Source organism: Colobus angolensis, unplaced genomic scaffold (genome assembly GCF_000951035.1).
Source record: "Colobus angolensis palliatus isolate OR3802 unplaced genomic scaffold, Cang.pa_1.0 Scaffold87, whole genome shotgun sequence".
Lineage (NCBI taxonomy): Eukaryota > Metazoa > Chordata > Mammalia > Primates > Cercopithecidae > Colobus > Colobus angolensis.
Genome location: NW_012122598.1, coordinates 735,340 through 753,935, shown reverse-complemented (window position 1 = coordinate 753,935; position 18,596 = coordinate 735,340). Strand labels below are relative to the sequence as shown.

General features: G+C 52.1%; 1 protein-coding gene across 1 annotated transcript in view; it reads right to left on the bottom strand.

Annotated features, from left to right (window-relative positions):
• Positions 1 to 3,586: 3,586 nt before the first annotated feature.
• ITGA5 (integrin, alpha 5 (fibronectin receptor, alpha polypeptide)) overlaps positions 3,587 to 18,596 on the bottom strand; it is a 24,463-nt gene continuing 9,453 nt past the window's right edge. Inside the window, exons 3-30 of the mRNA XM_011930448.1 lie at positions 18,148 to 18,260; positions 17,896 to 18,016; positions 17,557 to 17,618; positions 17,420 to 17,465; positions 16,792 to 16,917; positions 16,514 to 16,558; positions 16,326 to 16,369; positions 14,216 to 14,272; positions 14,013 to 14,065; positions 13,514 to 13,722; positions 13,047 to 13,238; positions 12,774 to 12,819; positions 12,489 to 12,590; positions 12,254 to 12,309; positions 11,968 to 12,122; positions 11,530 to 11,667; positions 11,326 to 11,393; positions 10,528 to 10,678; positions 10,349 to 10,441; positions 10,124 to 10,203; positions 9,933 to 10,013; positions 9,721 to 9,826; positions 9,198 to 9,347; positions 8,226 to 8,309; positions 8,005 to 8,118; positions 6,669 to 6,770; positions 5,675 to 5,797; positions 3,587 to 4,692 (exon numbers count right to left, since the gene is read on the bottom strand). Of these exons, the coding sequence (XP_011785838.1) occupies positions 4,609 to 4,692; positions 5,675 to 5,797; positions 6,669 to 6,770; positions 8,005 to 8,118; positions 8,226 to 8,309; positions 9,198 to 9,347; positions 9,721 to 9,826; positions 9,933 to 10,013; positions 10,124 to 10,203; positions 10,349 to 10,441; positions 10,528 to 10,678; positions 11,326 to 11,393; positions 11,530 to 11,667; positions 11,968 to 12,122; positions 12,254 to 12,309; positions 12,489 to 12,590; positions 12,774 to 12,819; positions 13,047 to 13,238; positions 13,514 to 13,722; positions 14,013 to 14,065; positions 14,216 to 14,272; positions 16,326 to 16,369; positions 16,514 to 16,558; positions 16,792 to 16,917; positions 17,420 to 17,465; positions 17,557 to 17,618; positions 17,896 to 18,016; positions 18,148 to 18,260 (2,801 nt within the window). The 3' untranslated portion in view covers positions 3,587 to 4,608. The remainder of the gene's footprint in view (positions 4,693 to 5,674; positions 5,798 to 6,668; positions 6,771 to 8,004; positions 8,119 to 8,225; positions 8,310 to 9,197; positions 9,348 to 9,720; positions 9,827 to 9,932; positions 10,014 to 10,123; positions 10,204 to 10,348; positions 10,442 to 10,527; positions 10,679 to 11,325; positions 11,394 to 11,529; positions 11,668 to 11,967; positions 12,123 to 12,253; positions 12,310 to 12,488; positions 12,591 to 12,773; positions 12,820 to 13,046; positions 13,239 to 13,513; positions 13,723 to 14,012; positions 14,066 to 14,215; positions 14,273 to 16,325; positions 16,370 to 16,513; positions 16,559 to 16,791; positions 16,918 to 17,419; positions 17,466 to 17,556; positions 17,619 to 17,895; positions 18,017 to 18,147; positions 18,261 to 18,596) is intronic.

Genomic DNA, 18,596 nt, shown 5'->3' with positions numbered 1-18,596 from the left:
GGGGGGAGGGGGGCGGGGGTGCCTAAGTACTTTGGGAGGCGATGGGCCTTGGGTTGGGTGGGATACCTAGGTTCCCTCCAGAGTGATGGACTGAGCAGGGGGCAGGGGAAGTGCAGCGGAAATTGTGTGGGTCCTAGTTTGTTGTTCTGGCTTTGGAGCAGGATGCCTGAGGGCTGGGCCTCTGAGGTGAAATGGGATGTTGAAGATGGATCCCAGGTTGAGTTCTGGCTGGGGTCTGAATGCCTGGGTCGTTAGGGAAGGTCTCAGCGAAGAGATTGCAATCAATGGACCTGAGGAGATGGAAATAGAAGCTTGTAACGGAGATCATTAGGGCAACTGGAAGATGACAGAAAATTGAGAACTGAGGCACCTTGTAGAGATGACCTGGATTGGGGTGGGGTGGCTTCGGGGAGCATCTATCCAGGGCCTAAATCTGGGGCATTCCCCACTAAGGCCAGCTTCGACTGAGGAGGACTGGTGGGGAGGCATGGGGGTATTTGGTGAGGTGGAGGGGAAGATGGCGGGTAGGACAAAATGTCTGAGCTGGGGAGAATGTCAGGAGGGAGAGGAAGTACAGGCCACTCGGAGGTATTCTTTTCTTTTCTTTTTTTTTCTGAGACCCGAGTCTCGCTCTGTCGCCCAGGCTGGAGTGCAGTGGCGCGATCTCAGCTCACTGCAACCTCTGCCTCCTGGATTCAAGCGATTCTTATGTCTCAGCCTCCTGAGAAGCTGGGATTATGGGTGCCCGCCACCACACCTGGCTAATTTTTGTAGTTTTAGTAGAGACAGGGTTTCACTATGTTGGCCAGGCTGGTCTTGAACTCCTGACCTCAGGTGATCTGCCTGCCTTGGCCTCTCAAAGTGCTGGGATTACTGGCGTGAGCCACCATACCCAGTCCACTCAGAGGTATTCTTAAGGGACTCCAGTACAAGGCTGGAGTCTGGGACACTGCAGATGTCTGGGGAATATGGAGCCTGGACTTGTCTGTACCTGTCTCAAGAGGGAGGGTGGCAGGCAGATTTCCCAGAATGCCACACAGTCAGCTTCAGGCCAACCCCAATCAGAGGAAAAGTGGGTGGGAACTGGAACGTTTGAGGTTTAGGCAGGTAGAAGCGGAGGGGAAGAAGTCAGTGAAAGGGTGGTGGGAATGAAGTTTTGGAACAGTTTAGGAAGGGGAAAGAGACTGACATTCCTGGGTTCTGGAGGGAAACTGGGAAGGTGCAGGAAGTTTGAGTTTCTGTTTCTGGGTCCCAGCAATCTCTTGCCCTCACCCCAGTAATCTGGTTTGAAGAAAAGACCTGTTTCTGTACCTGCCAAGACACTCCAGCTCAAGGGCAAGAGAATGCTGGGAGTGCCAATGCCTTAGTCTCCTGATTCAGTGGGGCAGAGATCTCAGGTGACTGGCCTTGCTGCCCAAGTCTGGCACTGGGAGAGGATATGGGGTTTCTGGTTCCATCAGAGGAGGTCCTCCTGCTCTGGGTCTGTCCTGCCACCATGCTGGTCAACTCCAGTATGAAAAACCCTTGCTTCTCCTTAGACCCTGCACCTCCTTTCCTCTTCCCATTCTTTCTCCTCCTGGGTGGACTCAGAGAGTAAACAAGAGTCATTATCAGGCATGGTCGATTGGTTTTAGAGACCCCTTTGCCCTCAGCTGTTGTCCACCCTGCCACGCAGCCCCAGGGACTCTGGGTTAGGAAGATCTCAGAAGAGGGGTTGCTTAAGCTTACCAAGGGGCGGCAGCTGGCTAGAAGACGGGTGACCTTGCAGGCAGCTGGGGTGGGGGGAAGGTGTGTGGGGTGAATTCATTATTGATGAGCCCTGCACCCCGGGCTACTAATGAGCCCAGGCCGGCTGCTCTAATTGATGTCAAGAAACTTGAGACCCCCAGATCAGCTTCCCGCCTGCCAGCTGCCTCTCCTGAGCCCCCTCCCCCTCCCTGCACCCCCAGCTGCTCTGTTCACTTCCTAAGACCTCCTTTGCTTCTCCTTTTCATCTCTACCAACACAGCCAAGGATAGGGCTCAGGCCTTCTGGCCCCCTACACTTAAGTCTTGAGGTGAGAGCCACACTTCCTTCGGAGGGTTGGGAGATTTGGGAGAAGAAACTTAGACCAGGAGTCTGCGAATTACAGCTCAGGGAAAGAGAGGCTCACACTAGATTACGTCTGTGGCATTTCTGAGCTCAAGGAATTTCTTCCTTGTATTGTGCATCCCGGGGAAGAACTTGTCACTGTCTCAAAAGTACAGGCCCTACACAGTGACACACCCATGACACCAGCCCAGTTTTCACAGCCCACTGCCCTTCCTTATTTCCTCCTCACAACAGTGGAAGACATTTTAGGTCTGGCCCCTGAAGTTTGGCTGCTTCTACTCCCACCTCTCTCCCAAGAGGGGGACTCCTCTTAATGTATCAAGTATGCGATTTCCTCCCTCTAGAATTTCTGGTGCCTTGTTATGCCATGGCTGCCATTCTTAGAAATGCTAGGGGGTTCTTTGTCTCACGCTGTCTCTTCTACCCCATCAGCTCCTTTTCATTTATGGGTTCTGTGAAGACATTCCTGACTCGGAGCATTCTAAGAAGTCACAGACTGGAGTGTGGTCCAGACTTGGTCTCCCAGGAGGGATATTTTTAGGTGATGCAGGCCCTGCTAGGCAGGAGCCTGAGTTAATGAGAATAGTCCTGGTGATGGGGGAAGAGGGTGAGGTGGACCTCATACCCTACCTTCCCAAATTTCCCATAGATTTGTGGCTATGCTGCCCTCTGGTGGCTGAATTTTAGTCTATCCTGACAGGGACATCTTTGTCTCCAACAACCCCAATTGCTCTCCCTCTTGCTGCATGTTGTGACAGGCCTTGAGGAGAAAAGAGGACCCTGAGGATCCCTCACTTTGCATGATTTATCTTCAAAGATCTGAACCCTGTGGCATGTTGGTTAAGAATTTGGACGTTCCCAGTCAGATAAGGCTGAGTTTCACTCTGTTCTGCCACTCACTGTGTGACTTTGCACAAGTTACGTAACCTCTCTGGGCCTCAGTTTCTCTTTGTGTAAATGGGATTAATAGTACCAACCTCACAGAACCCTGTGAGAAATTAAATGTATGCAAACTAACACCCCCTACCAGCACACAGTAGCAATGAAAACAAAGCAATACAAAAACCTAACTGGGCTTTCTTCTAATTTAGTTCCATGGCTTTTTCCTCTCAACTCATTTCATTATTCTGATTTAGGGAAGCCTGGGAAATTTTCTGAACCATCCTTCCCCACCTCCACCTTGGACCTCCCCCTTTGCATTCTTCTCTAATCCTCAAACCCAAAGAGAAGAGATTCCTTTCCCTTCTCCCTTGGGAGTGTTGGGGACCAGATTTGATGGGGCATGAGGGAGGGGGAGAGGAGTCAAGCCCTACTTTCTCTCCTTCCATCACGTCTTTCACCTAAGAAGGGAACCCAGAACTAGTTTCACAGTGTCTAGGGGGTCAGACTTCTGGCTCCCAGTGGAAAGAAGCCATGAGAGAAATAGGCATCTGCTTTCCACCAAGCCGCTTGGTTCCAGGATGGGTTTGGAAAGAGTGAGGTATGAGATCACAGATTCTAGTTCTGGTCAGTGGGGGCACTGGGTCAGATTTATTGCACTTGCAACAGAGTTTAAATAAGTCCTGGGTGTCTGGTGCCAAGGTGAGGGAAGGGTTGGGCAGAGAGAGGAGGGGCAGCATCAGTGCAGCTGGCAGGCAGAACCCAAATTCTGCAGGCCCAGGACAGTGGGCTCCCCTTTCTCTGGGGAACAGGGAGGGCCTGTGTCTGGCCAGGCTGAGGTTCCAGATCTGTTGCCATCATGGCCCCTTCGGGGTCCTGGGAAATTCCTGGCTTCTCCTAAATCAGGGTGAACTGGGCCTCCAGGATCAGGTCTGGAGCAGTCTCAAATAGAGTCCCAGATCTGCCTGGATTAGGTGTCAATGTCTGAGTCTGGGTTCCAGATCAACTCTAGACCCCAGGCTGGATCTGGCCCCATTTGAGTTCTGATTCCCCTTCGAGCTGGGCTCTGGGCAGCATCTATCCTTGTGGCATCTGTCCTGAGCTGGTCCTGGGGCACCATCCATAGTTAGTGTTCCTTCTTGGCCCACCAGAGTGGGGCTGTCCAGAGCTGCCAGGTCTTACTCCCCAAGTTCCAAGTTCTTAGCTGGGGGCTTCTTTTGGATCTCTGGCAAGGCTGTGGACAGATCTTTGCAGGTTGGAGCTGGACAGGAAGTCCTTGTGGCATGTCTGGCCCAAAGAACTGTGAATGGATTTCCTAGTTATCTTTCCAAGTTGTTTCAGGAAACTCTCCAAAATGCAAAGGCTTCAGGGAGGCTGGGGCCTCTGTCCCTGGATCTGAGTTCCCCCATCCATGAAGAGGGTATGTGTAAACAAGGGTCCTTCACAGTGCATGGGGGGGGAGGGATCCCCAGCTCCTCACCCACCTGGCTCTGGCCCTTCAAGTATGTCTCTGGGCTGGGGAGAGGAGATTCTCCCTGGCCCTCAGCACCTTCAGGAAGTACCCAGACCCCTCCCTTTCAGTAGAATGAGGGTGGGGGGACTGGTTCTTCAGGATTGGGAGTCTGAAATTGGGAGGACTCAGGCATCAGAGGTGGCTGGAGGCTTGAGCTGAGCTTTTTCCATGGCGGTGCCATATGGGAGGGAGCGTTTGAAGAATCCGAGCTGATAAAGGGGAAAAGAGGGAGAGTTTAGGTACTATGGTTGCCTTTTCTCCACAGCTCTTATCCCAAGAAGTAATAAGGAGGACTCTAGTGCCTCCAACCTCTACATCTTGCAAAGTGGCCTCTGAATTCAGGCTAGGACTACCCTTCCAAGCTATGCAATGGACCCAGGAGGACTAAACTTGGGGGTGGTTTTGTATGGTGGGTATCTTTTACCAGTGTTTTTAAAATTCCCCAGTTAAGCCAGAAATGGCAGATAGGTTTGAACTCAAGCGGCCAGTCTGATTGCTTAGTAGTGGCTGCTTTTGTCTGTTGGTTTTTGAGACAGGGTCTCACTCTGTTGACCAGCCTGGAGTGCAGTGGCATGATCATGGCTCACTGTAGCCTCAAACTCCTGCGCTCAAGCCATCCTCCCACCTCAGCCTCCAGAGTAGCTGGGACCATAGGCATGCACCATCAAACCTGGCTAATCTTTGTGTTTTTTTGTAGAGACAAGGTCCTAGTGTGCTACCCAGGCTGGTCTTGAATTCCCAGGCTCAAGCTGTCTTCCCACCCTGGCCTCCCAAAATGTTGGGATTACAGGGGTGAGCCACCACAGTTGGCCATGGCTGCCTCTTGAGAGAGATTCTGAAGCCACTTCTAGGAGATGATCAGTAGCCATTTCTAGGTTAGTGATGACTGCCATGGATTTTTGGAGAAACTGACAGCACAAATGCCATGTATTTGTAATCTGTGGGTTCCACTGATTTTGCAAGTATAGGCAAACTTACCGTCTTGAGTCAAGAGGACCCTGTCTAAGCTAGGGGCTATAGAATGAAGGGAGGGATCCTATAGGAAGGGTTAGGATGGGATGCATGTAGCCAGGACAGAGGTGGGGGCACATGGCTGGTGAACTGGTCTAGAGGTAGATACTTGGGACTGTGCCAGGTCAAGGGCAGAGCCTGATGAGAGGGTGGCCAAGTCACAAGCAGGATGTGGCTGACCTTGTAGAGGATGTAGATGAGTAGACCTAGTAGCAGGAGGCCAAAAAGGATGGCTAGGATGATGATCCACAGTGGGACGCCATAGCTGCCTTCTGCCTTGGTCCATTGCACAGCTGTGGCCACCTGGGGAGCAAGTTGGGTGAAGTCAATGAAAGCTCAGAAGTTCCTTCCACCCTATACTTGCTCTCCACTTGTCATTGGATCTAGACCCACTTCCCACCTCTTATTTTGAACTAACAGCATTCTGAACTTAAAAATTTAAGTTCCTAAAATGTACAATATTATCTCTTACTTTCGGGCTTTCATATCATATCCATTTCTTTCTTTGACAGAGTCTCACTCTGTCACCCAGGCTGGAGGGCAGTGGTGCGATCTCGGCTCACTACAACCTCTGCCTCCTGGTCTCAAGCGATCCTCCTGCCTCAGCCTCCCGAGTAGCTGGGACCATAGGTGTGCAATACCACATCTGGCTAATTTTTGTATTTTTTTGTAGAGATAGGGTCTCACTGTGTTGCCCAGGTTGGTCTTGAACTTCTGAGCTCAAGAAATCCGCTTGCCTTGGCCTTCCAAAGTGCTGGGATTACAGGTGTGAGCCCCTGCGCTCGGCCTCATATCTGTTATTCACCTCTCCCCAGGATATCCCTTTCCTGAATGACTAGCCTGGCTAGTGCCTATTTATTCTTCAGGTCTCAGCTTGAACATCACTTCTTCCAGGAAGCCTTCCCTGACCCAGTTAGACTGGGTTCAGGTGTTCCTAGTATGTGTTTTCATAAATATCACCACACTTGGAACACTGTTGTTCCATGAGACTGTGAACTCCAGGTTCACAGTCTTGCTTACCACGCTGTCTCTGGCATCTGCACAGTGCTTGGCGCATATTAGATTCTCAACAGTTGTTAACAATACCGAGGCCAGCCCTCACCCATGTCCCAGCCCTGGTTCCAGCACTCTGAGCCCTGTATTCCCTCGTCCAGTCCTCTGGCCCTAGACTCACCTGACGCTCCTTTTGGGGCAGCTGTCGAGGCAGGATTCGGTAGGGCATCTTCAGGGCTTTGTACACAGCCTCACACTGCAGGCTAAATGGCTGGTGCTCCCGCTGTGGGCAGGGGAAAGTTGGTCAGCACATCCTGTCTTGGGATCCAGAGGACATAGGGTTCCCCATGGTCTAGCTGGGGTTGTGATCTTTCCCTGTTTTGGACTCATTCTTCCTGAGTCTCTCTCTCTCTCTTTTTTTTTTGAGACAAGGTCTTACACTATTGCCCAGGCTGGAGTGCAGTGGTGTGGTCTTAGGCCATTGCAAGTTCCACCTCCTGGGCTCAAGCAATCCTCCTGCCTCAGCCTCCCAAGTAGCTGGGACTCCAGGCATGTGCCATCGTGCCCACCTAATTTTTGTTTTGTTTTGTTTTTGTAGAAGTGGAGTTTTGCCATGTTGCCCAGGCTGGTCTCAAACTTCTGGGCTCAAGTGATCTGCCAACCTCGGCCTCCCAAAGTGCTGGGATTACTGGTGTGAGCCACTGTGCCTGGCCCCTGAGCCTCTCTTGATGTTCCTTATATGGGATAACAAATGCGTAACTGAATAATTGTAACTGGATAATATATAATTAGATGACTACATGTTCAATATAAAAACTTTTTTTTTAAATTATTAATGTGCTTTGACACCAGGACAGTGCCTGGCCTGCAGTGTGTGCTCAAGAAGTGACTGTTTTTGTTTTTTTTTTTTTTTGAGACGGAGTCTCGCTCTGTTGCCCAGGCTGGAGTGCAGTGGCCGGATCTCAGCTCACTGCAAGCTCCGCCTCCTGGGTTCACGCCATTCTCCTGCCTCAGCCTCCCGCGTAGCTGGGACTACAGGCGCCGCCACCTCGCCCGGCTAGTTTTTTGTATTTTTTAGTAGAGACGGGGTTTCACCGGGTTAGCCAGGATGGTCTCGATCTCCTGACCTCGTGATCCGCCCGTCTCGGCCTCCCAAAGTGCTGGGATTACAGGCTTGAGCCACCGCGCCCGGCGCTCTTTACTATTCCTACATGTGCTTACCTCTCCACTATGGATTCATCTTCCATCTCACTGTTTTTCTAGCATTCTTTGCACACTGGTCTCCCTCCAGCCCTCCCTCCTCTGAATGGGCCAGGAAAGGGAAGCTGCTGCTCCCACTGTGGTCACTAGGTGGCGCCAAGGACATACAGCCTGGTCTACACAAGGGCAAGGAAGGGGAGCTGGAGTGCTGGATCCCATTCACCAAAGAAGAGGTGGCTACTGTAGTGGAGAAAGGGGTGGGTCAGTCTAAGCAGGCCCAAAGGTCAGCGGTCAGGGCTGAGGTAAGGCTCCCTCACCTGCAAGAAAGTCTTGGCCCAGACTCGGAAATGCAGCTGCAGACTTTGGCTCTCTTGTTGGTGCAGGGGCCCGAGCTCACAGCGCAGCCTCAAACACTCAGCCTCCGGGCATTTCTAGGAAGAAAGAAGCTTGAACCTGGTGTTCTGCCCTTGTGATGGCTGTGAGAACCCAAACAAGTACTCAACGCTTTCCTCCACACCTCATTCCCTGTCTGACTTACCAGGATCTGAGGTCCAGAGGAAGCAGAGCTGCGGCTTGGAGCTTCCCGTTTGTGCCGGTGGTGCAGGGAACCCTCGGGATCCAACTATAAGAGAAAGAGAGTATTGGGCCCCTTTCCCATCTCATTACAGCTTCTGAGTCAGCCGGCACCTGGGTTCCAGAGCAGCTTCAACCTATTCTTTCATCTATCTATTTATTGATCATCCAACTGTTCGCCTCCTACGTGCAAGGTACCGAGCTCGGGGTTAAAATATGGAAATGAAGAAAACTTGGTTCTTAGAGTTCACGCTGGAGGAGATGCTTAAATAAATAATTAGGTCCATGTTCCTGTTTTTGCACTGGCTGTTCCCTCGGTTTGGAATGCTCATCCCTGAGTCTTACAGATAGGTTCAACCTTATCTTTCAGGCCTCAGTTCAACTGTGATGTCTTCAAGAGGTTTTCCAGTGATTCAATTTAAATCATATCCCCACAGCTTATTAACACTTCACTTCATCACTTTTCAATCCCTGTTAATTTTTCTCCTTCTCTTTCTATTTTCTATGTCTATCACCCTTCACTAGAATGTAAGTTCCATGAACGTGGAGACCTTGTCAGTTTTGTTTGGTACAATATTTCCTGGGCCTCACAGGGTTCAGTACAGGCACTTATTTAATTAAATGTTAATGAGTAAATGAACTATAAAACAGGCATTGGGGCCCAGAGGAAAAGGTTTGAAGAAGGCTTCCTAGAGGAGGTGGCACATAACTGGGCCCTAGGGGTATGCCAGGAAACAAAGAAGGGATAGTTCAGGCGGAAGGAAACACAGTGGATGAAAGTCCTTTTTCCTCCAGAGGCTTTTGAGGTACCTCTGGGCCTTGTGACCCTCAGCCCTAGCTATAGGGCTCTTGCAGGCCCCCAGCAACCTTCCCCAATCCCTCCGCCTTGGTCCTCTGAACCTGCTCCTCTTCCCCATGCCAGTGTTCAGGCCCTCACCTCCAGGCCTTTTGGATTAATGGGGTGATTGGTGGTGCAGTTGAGTCCCGTAACTCTGGTCACATATAGGAGCTGCTGACCTTCCAGAGCCTGGGGACAGCTGAGCTCCAGCACGCCCTGGCTAATGGAGCTGGGGCCTTGGTTGATGAGCTGAGGAGGGAAGAACACAATCATGAGAAGGAAGGGAATGCTTCTGCCCCCTTGAGACCCTGGATCACCGTGGTTCCACTATACCCTGCTGTTGGGCTCCTATCTCAGAGATGAAGCAGGGAAGCAATGGGCAGAGGTGAAATCCTCTCTAGCCAACACTTTTGGAGGGGGCTCCATCTTTCTTTCCAAGCCACTCAGCTGGCCTGTCTGTCTTCTGGCTGTTTCTCACAGGACTCTGCCTCATGCCTTTGCGTATCATTACCCCTCCCTCCTCTCTTTCTCTCAGTACTTCACGTGGGTTCCAGCCATCTGTCACTCATACTACCTCTCCTTTCCCTTCATTCATTCTGGCCCTGCCCCTTTCCCTCCTTACCTCATAGACATGGTGCACAGCAGGTCCCACGTCCTCCTCCTTCTGAGGCTGGTCTCGGGGATGCCAGTCGCTTACTGGAAATAGCACTGCCTCAGGCTTGGAGACACTAAGGAGGAGGGTGGTTTAGAGGAGGGCGGAAAGAACCCCATATGCATCCTTCCCTAGAAGTCTGTCTCCCCTCTCAGAAAGACCCCATTCTGCCTGGCACTGACCCGTTCAGGGTGACCTGGGCCTGAGCCTCCACGGAGAGCCGGAAGGAAACCACGTCGCTTTGCGAGTTGTTGAGATTCTTGCTGTGGGACGGGGGCAAGACTGAGGTGCTAGAGTGCAGCCAGTGAGAACTGTGCCCAGCCCTCCCTTCTGTCCCCAGCTCAGCCCCAGCCTAGACACACTCACTCCTTACCTGAGGATCTGGAAGTCAAACTGGATGGTTTTCTTAGTGTCCTGGAGATGAGGGACTGTAAACCGAAGGCCACCCCACAGCTGGGGACAGAAAAAGAGGAAAAGAGGGCAGTTGGACTGTGTATTTCACTCTCCCTCCCCATCTCACAGCGGTGCTCTCGGCTGGCTGGTTACCGCCCTCAGGTCTGCTCTCCCTCTGTCCCATCCTCTTTCATCCCAGACTCACACTGGCTCCTGCCTTCATGGGGTTGCCCAGGTCACACACCAGCAGGCGGCTCTGGTTCACGGCAAAGTAGTCACAGCTCAGGCTGGAGAAGTTCTGGAGGTGGGGCGGGCACTGGTCAGGTTTTGGTGTCCTCTCTGGAGAGGTATCCTCCCAACTCCCACTGGAGAATCTCATCTCACCCCTGGATGTCTGACGAGTCCTGAGTACTCAGCCTCTGGAGGGGCGGTCACCCGAAGCTCAGCCTCATAGGCGCCACCCTCACCCACATTCTGGGCATGGAAAGTGAGGTTCAGGGCATTCTTGTCGCCCAGGTACACATGGTTCTGCTCCCTGGAAGGGACACAGAGGGTAAGGGAAACTGGGGAATTAATCCTCAAACCAGGACAAAGGACCATTATAAGAGTAATAATATGGGGCCGGGCGTGGTGGCTCACGCCTGTAATCCCAGCACTTTGGGAGGCTGAGGCGGGTGGATCACGAGGTCAGGAGTTCAAGACAAGTTTGGCCAAGATGGTGAAACCCCGTCTCTACTAAAAATAATAATAATAAAAAAATTAGCCGGGCATGGTGGCGGGCACCTGTAATCCCAGTTACTTGGGACGCTGAGGCAGAGAATTGCTTGAACCTGGGAGGTGGAGGTTGCAGTGAGCCGAGATTGTGCCACTGCACTCCAGCCTGGGTGACAAGGGCATGACTCCGTCTCAAAAAAAAACCAAAAAGAGTAATAATAGATACTGTTTACTGAGTTCTAACTCTATGGCAGGCACTAGGCTAGATTTTTTATGTAGATTATTTCATTTAATCTTTCTAAAAACTCTGAGAAATAAATGCTACTATTCCCACTCTACAGACAAAAGAGTTAAAGCTCAGAGCAGCTGAGCAACTTCCCAAGGCAACACAGCTAGTATGTCCCCGGCTGACTTTTTCAGGTGTCAGGTGCACCTGGAACTCCCCAGCTTACCGTCAGCCCGACTTACCCAAACACTTCCAGCTGCAGGTCAGGCACACAGATGTTGTCTTCTCCACAGTCCAGCAAGATCTGAGCCTGGGGAGCAGGGCAGCCTTGAGAGGGGAAGTTTAGACCCATTCCTGGGCTGTAGGCTCTTCTCTTTCCAGGGCCCTGCCCCCACAGTACCCAGGCCTCTGTCCTCCCAGGTCCCTTCTCCCTGCCCTGTCCTCACCTTGTCCTCTATCCGGCTCTTGCTCTGGTAATGCAGGGCTGGCCTGAGGCCGTGGCTGTCCACTGGGGCTTGGGGGTCCAAGGAGAAGTTGAGAGCGATGTGAATCGGGGAGAGTTTGTCTCGAAATTCTGACTCATTCTGGGGACAGAGGAGAGAGTTCACAGAGTCAGGGGACTCTGGAGACTTGGTGGTCCTGCTCCTCAGCCTCTCTCATATCCCTTTGTCTGCTTAGGGCCCAATTCTGACCATTCTTATTGTTTCAGAGGCCCTGGCAGCCTGCTTCCCAGCTCCTTTGACAGAAGGTCTCCCTTTCTCAGTCCCCATAAGAGTCCCAAACCCTTCACTGGAATCCCCCAATCTTTTTCCCTTCAGGAGGTGCCCTCAGTTCTATGTGGCCACCCTCCCTGGCCAGTCCACACCCCGCCCTCTGGACTATACCCTGAGGTAGATCTTCATCTCTCTGCAATCCTCTCGAGCCCCATTCTGGATGAGCAGGGTCTGGGTCAGGGTTGCCTGCCTGGAGGCCAGGAACAGTGCCCGCCGTACCCCTCCCTTCTGCTTCTGCCAGTCCAGCTGAAGTTCCACTGTGAAGCCTGCAGCCAGGGACATATAAGGGGAAACTGCTTGTCTCTCCTCATCTTTTCAGAGAGAAGAAATGTCCCCAGGTACCCAGTCCCTTCATTCCCTGTCCTAGGGCCTAAGAGATCGAGGCAGTCTCCCTCACCAATGGAGTCAGCAACGTGTTTTCCAGAAGCATTGAGGCAGAAGCTAAGGTTGATGCTGGAGAAAGACCAAGAAGAAAGCTGGTGAATCCAACTGGAACAGACATCCTATCCTCTACCTATCTCCCAGCCAGACCCAGACTCGGACACCCCCATTTTCCCCCTTCTGAAGGCAGACTTGGTGCCCCTGCCCACTCCCAGGCTCAGGTCTCTGCAATTTCCTGGGCACCAGCTCACCAGGCCACAGGGTTCCCCTCTAAGCTGCAGCTGCGCTCCTCTGGGTTGAACATGGCAGGGAAGATGGTGAGGGAGGCACTGGCAGACACGATGGGGCGGCCCCTGCCAAGAGTGGATGTGGGGTCAATAGAATTAGGACTCCTCGGTAACCTGGACACAGGAAACTGATGCCCAAGTCCCAGAATGTGTGTCCTCTGCATTGATTTTCCCAACCTCAGCTCTGTTGAGAAATTTCCAGTTCCAGTTCCCCCAGGTTGTCCCCTCAACTCCCCTTGGAGTTCATACCTGTATACCACAGCCTTGTCCACACCAAAGGACCCCACAATCAGATCTGTAAGAAGTCAAGAAATCACCTCTTACAGCAAGCCCCAAATCAGGATCCTTTCTTCCTAACCCCTCCTGGTTTCAACGCTCAGGGAGGCTGAAGTGAGAAGACAGCGCCCTCTGTTGGAATTAGCTAGAACGGCACCCAGGAACTTTAGGAAAGGTGCAGAAGAGAGGGTAGGGGTCAGTCACCAGGGAATTTTAAGGTGAAAAGGGGCCTCAGGCACAACTTACCAGGGTATCCGTTGCCATCCAGGTCTCGGCCTCCTCGAAGGGCAGAGCCAAAGAAGTCTGGGGTGTGACTGGCTGCCCACAGGGGTTGCAGAACCTGGGAAGGCTTAGAGCCCAGCCCTCCTGGGCCCCCAGGGAATACAAACACTACTCCCTGCTGGGTCTCCCCACCAAAGGGAGCCCCAACGGCCACATCTGGAAGACACAAGAACACACACTAGTCAGCAGGCCAGGAATCCAGGGGCCCAAATCTCCACTACCAGACCCCAGGACCTAGGATCCTAGTTTTTTCCCATCTGTCAGTCCCTATATTCTAGTCTCTTCAAATCCCAAGACCCAGACAGTGGGATTTTAACCCCTCGGGAAGTCATGGAGGTCTGGGTATCTCAGCTGACAGACGCCCTCTCCCCAAATCCCTTCTGACTTGGGCCCCTGCCTCCCCTTTCACTCTCTGAGCCCATGGTACTCACCATTGTAGCCATCCTGGTCCAGGTCCCCCAGGGGGGTCAAGGAGCTGCCAAATCGGCCAAACTCATCATGGCCAGTGAGGGTAAGGGTGGGCGTGGGCTCTATGCCGGCTGGGTGCTGCAGGTAGACGTAGACCCTGCCCACCTCCTGAGGCCGCCCGTCAGGGGTCCGATCCATGAGCAGGGGTGCCCCCACCAGCAAGTCATCCAGCCTGAGGGGAAGGACAAACCCAGGCATCTTGATACCCTGTCTTGCCACCCCACCCCAATCCTAGTGCCAGAAACCCCAGGCACTCTGGATTCCATCGAGTCAGAAGACCTGAGGTCTCTGATCATTAGCTCTCAGCTCCTTCCTTGTCCCTGAGCAAGCGGAATGCAGGTGTGAGCGAGAGTCTAGAGAAAAAGCCCTGGAGAAATTCTCCTTGCATTTTCTGTCCCATTCCCACTCTTCCCTCCTGGAGCTGGGAGAGGTATCACAGTGAGCTCATTTCCCACTGCTCACCCGTCCCCATTGATGTCTGTGGCAGCCACTGCATAGCCGAAGTAGGAGGCCATCTGGGGAGGACAAAGGGGCAGCGCTGGGTCAGAACTAGAAGGTTCAATACGCAGGATCAAGAAGGGCTGGGAAGTTGGGCTGACACAGGTCAGGGCTGGGGCTTCGCTGGCAGAGGGCCAAGCTGGGGTGGGATTGAGGGGTATCCTTACCTGTTCCCCTGAGAAGTTGTAGAGGGATCGGATGTCTGAGCCATTAAGGATGGTGACCTGGGGGATGAAGAGATAGGCCCTTTGGTCCTGGAATCCCAGAGTATCCCATGGTTAAAGAACAGATGTGCACAGGACACCCAGGGGCAGGTATTCCTTAGAGATGCAGACCACTGTCCCTAGCTCCCTCATCAGCTTTGCCCTCATATTCCCTCCTCTATGCCAGGTAGCTCTACCTTATGTCTGCTTCACTATTTTTCTGCATATCAGTCACCAACTACTGACAGATTTGTATTTATCTGTTCCTTGTCCCTCTCTACCCACTAGAATGTAAGATCAATAGGGGCAGGAACTTGATTTTGTCCTTTGCTTTCTCCTCAGAGCCTAAAGTCATGCTTGGTGAGTAGTAGGCACTCAATAATAATTATGACTGAATGTGCGCTGGTGCCTCAAACCCATCATGTTCAAAACCTAAGTCATCCTCATCCTCCAGGCCCCCGAACCACAAACACCATGTCTCCCCTATGTTCCCTTAGTGACTGGCCCCACCAGGCCTCTTGAATCCTGGTATGAGCCCTTTCCTAAGACTGCTGGACAGATGTCTTGACAACGTCCCGCCTCCAGGTCTCCCAGCAGATTTAGGAGGCTACCTCTGGCTTGGAAACCCAGTGGCTCCCTGCAGTCACTGCCCAAAGTCTCAACTTCTTGGCTGGTCCTCCAAAGCTCTGGAGAATCTGGCCCTAACCTATGTGTTTTTGCTCAACCTTTCCATATTCTACTCATCCTCACTCAGCCCATGAGTCTGCTAAGCTGGGCTGAAATTGTTTCCTTTTCTTCCACCTCGTTCATGCTCCTGCACAGGATGCCCTCCTGCCTCATCTCTGCTGAACCTTCATAGAACCTTCTCTGATCTGTCCTCTTCCTTTTTAAAACTTTTAAATTTTTATTTCCTGACTCCCCAAACTTGTTATCATCCTTTTCCTAGAAAGGAGATTATTCCTTCCCCTAAACTGCTATGTCACTGTATCCACTTTTCTGAAGTTTAGCAAAGTGCAGACAGAATGCCGATACTGGATTAAGAGAGACCTGAATTTTTTTTTTTTTTTTTTAATTTCGAGACGGAGTCTCGCTCTGTCGCCTAGGCTGGAGTGCAGTGGCGTGATCTCGGTTCCTTGCAAGCTCCGCCTCCCGGGTTCATGCTTTTCTCCTGCCTCAGCCTCCCCAGTAGCTGGGACTACAGGCTCCCGCCACCATGCCCGGCTAATTTTTTGTATTTTTTTTTTTTTAGTACAGACGGGGTTTCACCGTGTTAGCCAGGATGGTCTTAATCTCCTGACCTCGTGATCCGCCCGCCTTGGCCTCCCAAAGTGCTGGGATTATAGGCATGAGGCACCGCGCCCAGCCGAGAGACCTGATTTTAAACCTACTTACTAACTGGTTGATCTTAAGGAACTTACTTGGTCTCTTAGAACCTCAGTGTTCTCACATGTAAAATACAAATGATAATATCTACCCCATAAGCTTGTTGTGAAGAATAGAAATCATGAATAGATAGTGCCTGATGCACTGAGTAGAGAAGAGAATGAATAGTTGCTCCACTTTAGATCATAATTGTATGAGTGTCTTATTTATCATACTTGATTAGAAGCATCTTATAAGATGGGGTATGATACCTTACTCATCTTCTTATCTCTTACCTTGCTTTAATAAATGTTGTTAATTGAATGAACTCCGCTGGCACTCTTATCTGTATCTTTTTAAAAGCACTTGTCCTCGTCTAATAATAACATCTGCCAGTTGTACATTGCCCAACAATTCACTGACTACTTTCACATGCATTTTCTCATTTCATCCTTGCCAGAGCCTTGTGAGGTCAGAACGATTGTTATCCCAGTATACAGAGAAGAAGGAGGCTCAGAGAGGTTCAGCAGGAAGCAGAGTACGAATAAAGAGCAGAATGATTCTGCCAGAGTAAGTGCCAGAACTTGAATGCCAGTCTGCCTCCAGAGCCCGTGTTCTGATCCACCTTTTTGAGCCCTTGCAAACTGCCATGCATGGTTCTTTGTGATTAGGCAGGGGAGGAGAGGAAGTGAGGGGTCAGGCTGGGTCTTACATAGCCATAAGTGAGGTTCCCTTTGGGCACACCAGCAACAAAGTCTGCAGAGAGAAGAGAAAGTTGTGACTTAAGGTCGGGGAAAGGGAAGTAGATAATGGTAAGTGGCCGAGTCGAGTTCACGGGCTATCTGGCCCTGAGCCTCTAACCACCCCGCTCCCTTGGCCCCAGCCTGGGGACACACTCACCTTCTGTGTCATCACCACTGAATTCACCTACAGCCACAGAGTATCCTGGGGGACAGAGTGGGTGGATGTTAGGATTCCTGCTTTGGGGACCCCTCTGCTCTGGCCTATCCCTCAATCCTTTCCCCACCCCTGCTGGGCCTTCATAGTCAGCAGGCACATGGCAAGTATGGCAGGGGTGCTGGGGATGCCCGAGTAGGAGAGGGGAGGCAAGGGGGTGAGTGGGGACAGGAGCACTTGAGGTTCTCCTTCTGCCATCCCTTCCCCACTTGCTTGCTCACCTAGGTAGCTGTCATCATAGATGGAACTGGCCTGGCGAGTCTGCAGCTGCCCCTGAACCAGGTTGATCAGGTACTCGGGGTAGTAAGATTCTGCAATCTGCTCCTGAGTGGCAGACAGGATCTGGCCTGGAGCGAGGATGAAGAGGGAGTAGATGGTGAGGAGGTGGCAAAGGGGGCTTAGGGCTCTGGGGGCTGACTGGGTAGTATTTCAGAAGTCTGGTTCAAGAAAGGGAAGCATGGGGAGGGTGGTGGCATGTAAGTTTCAGGAAAGGAAGAGGAGAATTGGGAGTAGGGTGGGAGGCTATGTGGCAGGGGACTTAAAGAATGGCAGAAACACGCTGGGCACGGTGGCTCACACCTATAATCCCAGCACTTTGGGAGGCCAAGGCAGGTGGATCAGGAGTCTCAGACCAGCCTGGCCAAGATGGCAAAACCCCATCTCTACTAAAATTACAAAAATTAGCCAGGTGTGGTGGCAGGCACCTGTAATCCCAGCTACTTGGGAGGCTGAGGCAGGAGAATCGCTTGAACTTGGGCAGCAGAAGTTGTGCCACTGCACTCCAGCCTGGGTGACAGAGTGAGACTTCGTCTCAAAAAAAAAACAAAGAATGGCAGAGAGAGGACTTACCTTGCCAGAAATAGCTTCCTGGTCCACCTAAAACCACACGACCAGTCTGTGGGTGAAAGGAGGGGAGTCCAACATCTGGTCTCGATACCCCCGTGTCCACCACCCACGGCCCCTTCTCTCCCAGACCACACTCTCACCTTAGTGAACTCAGCACTGAAGCCTCCTTGGCAGTAACCCTGTCCTGCTGCCCAGCTGAAATCTGTGAGGGGAGAAGGTGGTGAAAATGAGCCCTGCACAGATGGGTCATCCAGGAAAGAGAGGGCATAGGGAAGGGGGTGGGAGAGAGAACCAGAGAAAGGGCCTCCCTGGACTAGACAGTAAGCATAAAGGCTAACTAACTGGGTTAACCTTTATCTTAAGCAACTTAGAATCTCATGGGGGTATGTGGTGGGGGGCACGAGTCAGCCCTAAGTATATGAGACACTCCAAGTATATGAGAAGGCAGACATGGGGCACAGGCCCCCTCTTTCCCCTACCTGAGCGGCAAGGTGCATACTCCAGAATTCGGGTGAAGTTATCTGTGGAGAGGTAGCAGGTACCCACAGGGTCGCTGAGTGGCTCCTTCTCTGTGCGCCAGCTGTACAGTGGAGCGCATGCCTGGGAGGGCCCAGGAGGAGGGGCCTCAGATTCAGTCCAGTAAGGCCCTTCCTCCTTCCCTCCAGGCCCGGCTTTACCCAACCACTGCCCATCCCCTGGCCACCACACCACTGAGCCTGCTGGCCCCTCACCAAGATGGAGGAGCCATGGGCTCGAACTGTTGCCCCAAACCACTGCAAGGACTTGTACTCCACAGGCTCCTCTCCCTCTGAGCTGGACAGTGAGGACTCCAGGAGCCGAGAGCCTTGTGGGAGTGAAAAGAGGGAGTCTTGCTGAGCCATGGACAGCTGAGCTCTAGGGCAGCCCCTACCCTCAGCCTGGGGATACCCAACAAACACTTCCAAGCCCTGAGACGCCATGATTCACTGGGAATGCAGAGTTGGTAAGGAGCTTAATTCTGCTTTGTGTAGCCTGTTTGTGTAGCCTGACTCACCTCTCCACTACACACATACACATACACACACACATACACACGCACGCACATGCACACAGAACCTGGGCTTTCTAGAGTTGCCTCCCCATGGTTCCTGCTTTCTCACCCAACTGAGATAAGGATGCCTGCTGTGGAGTAGGGGCAGGA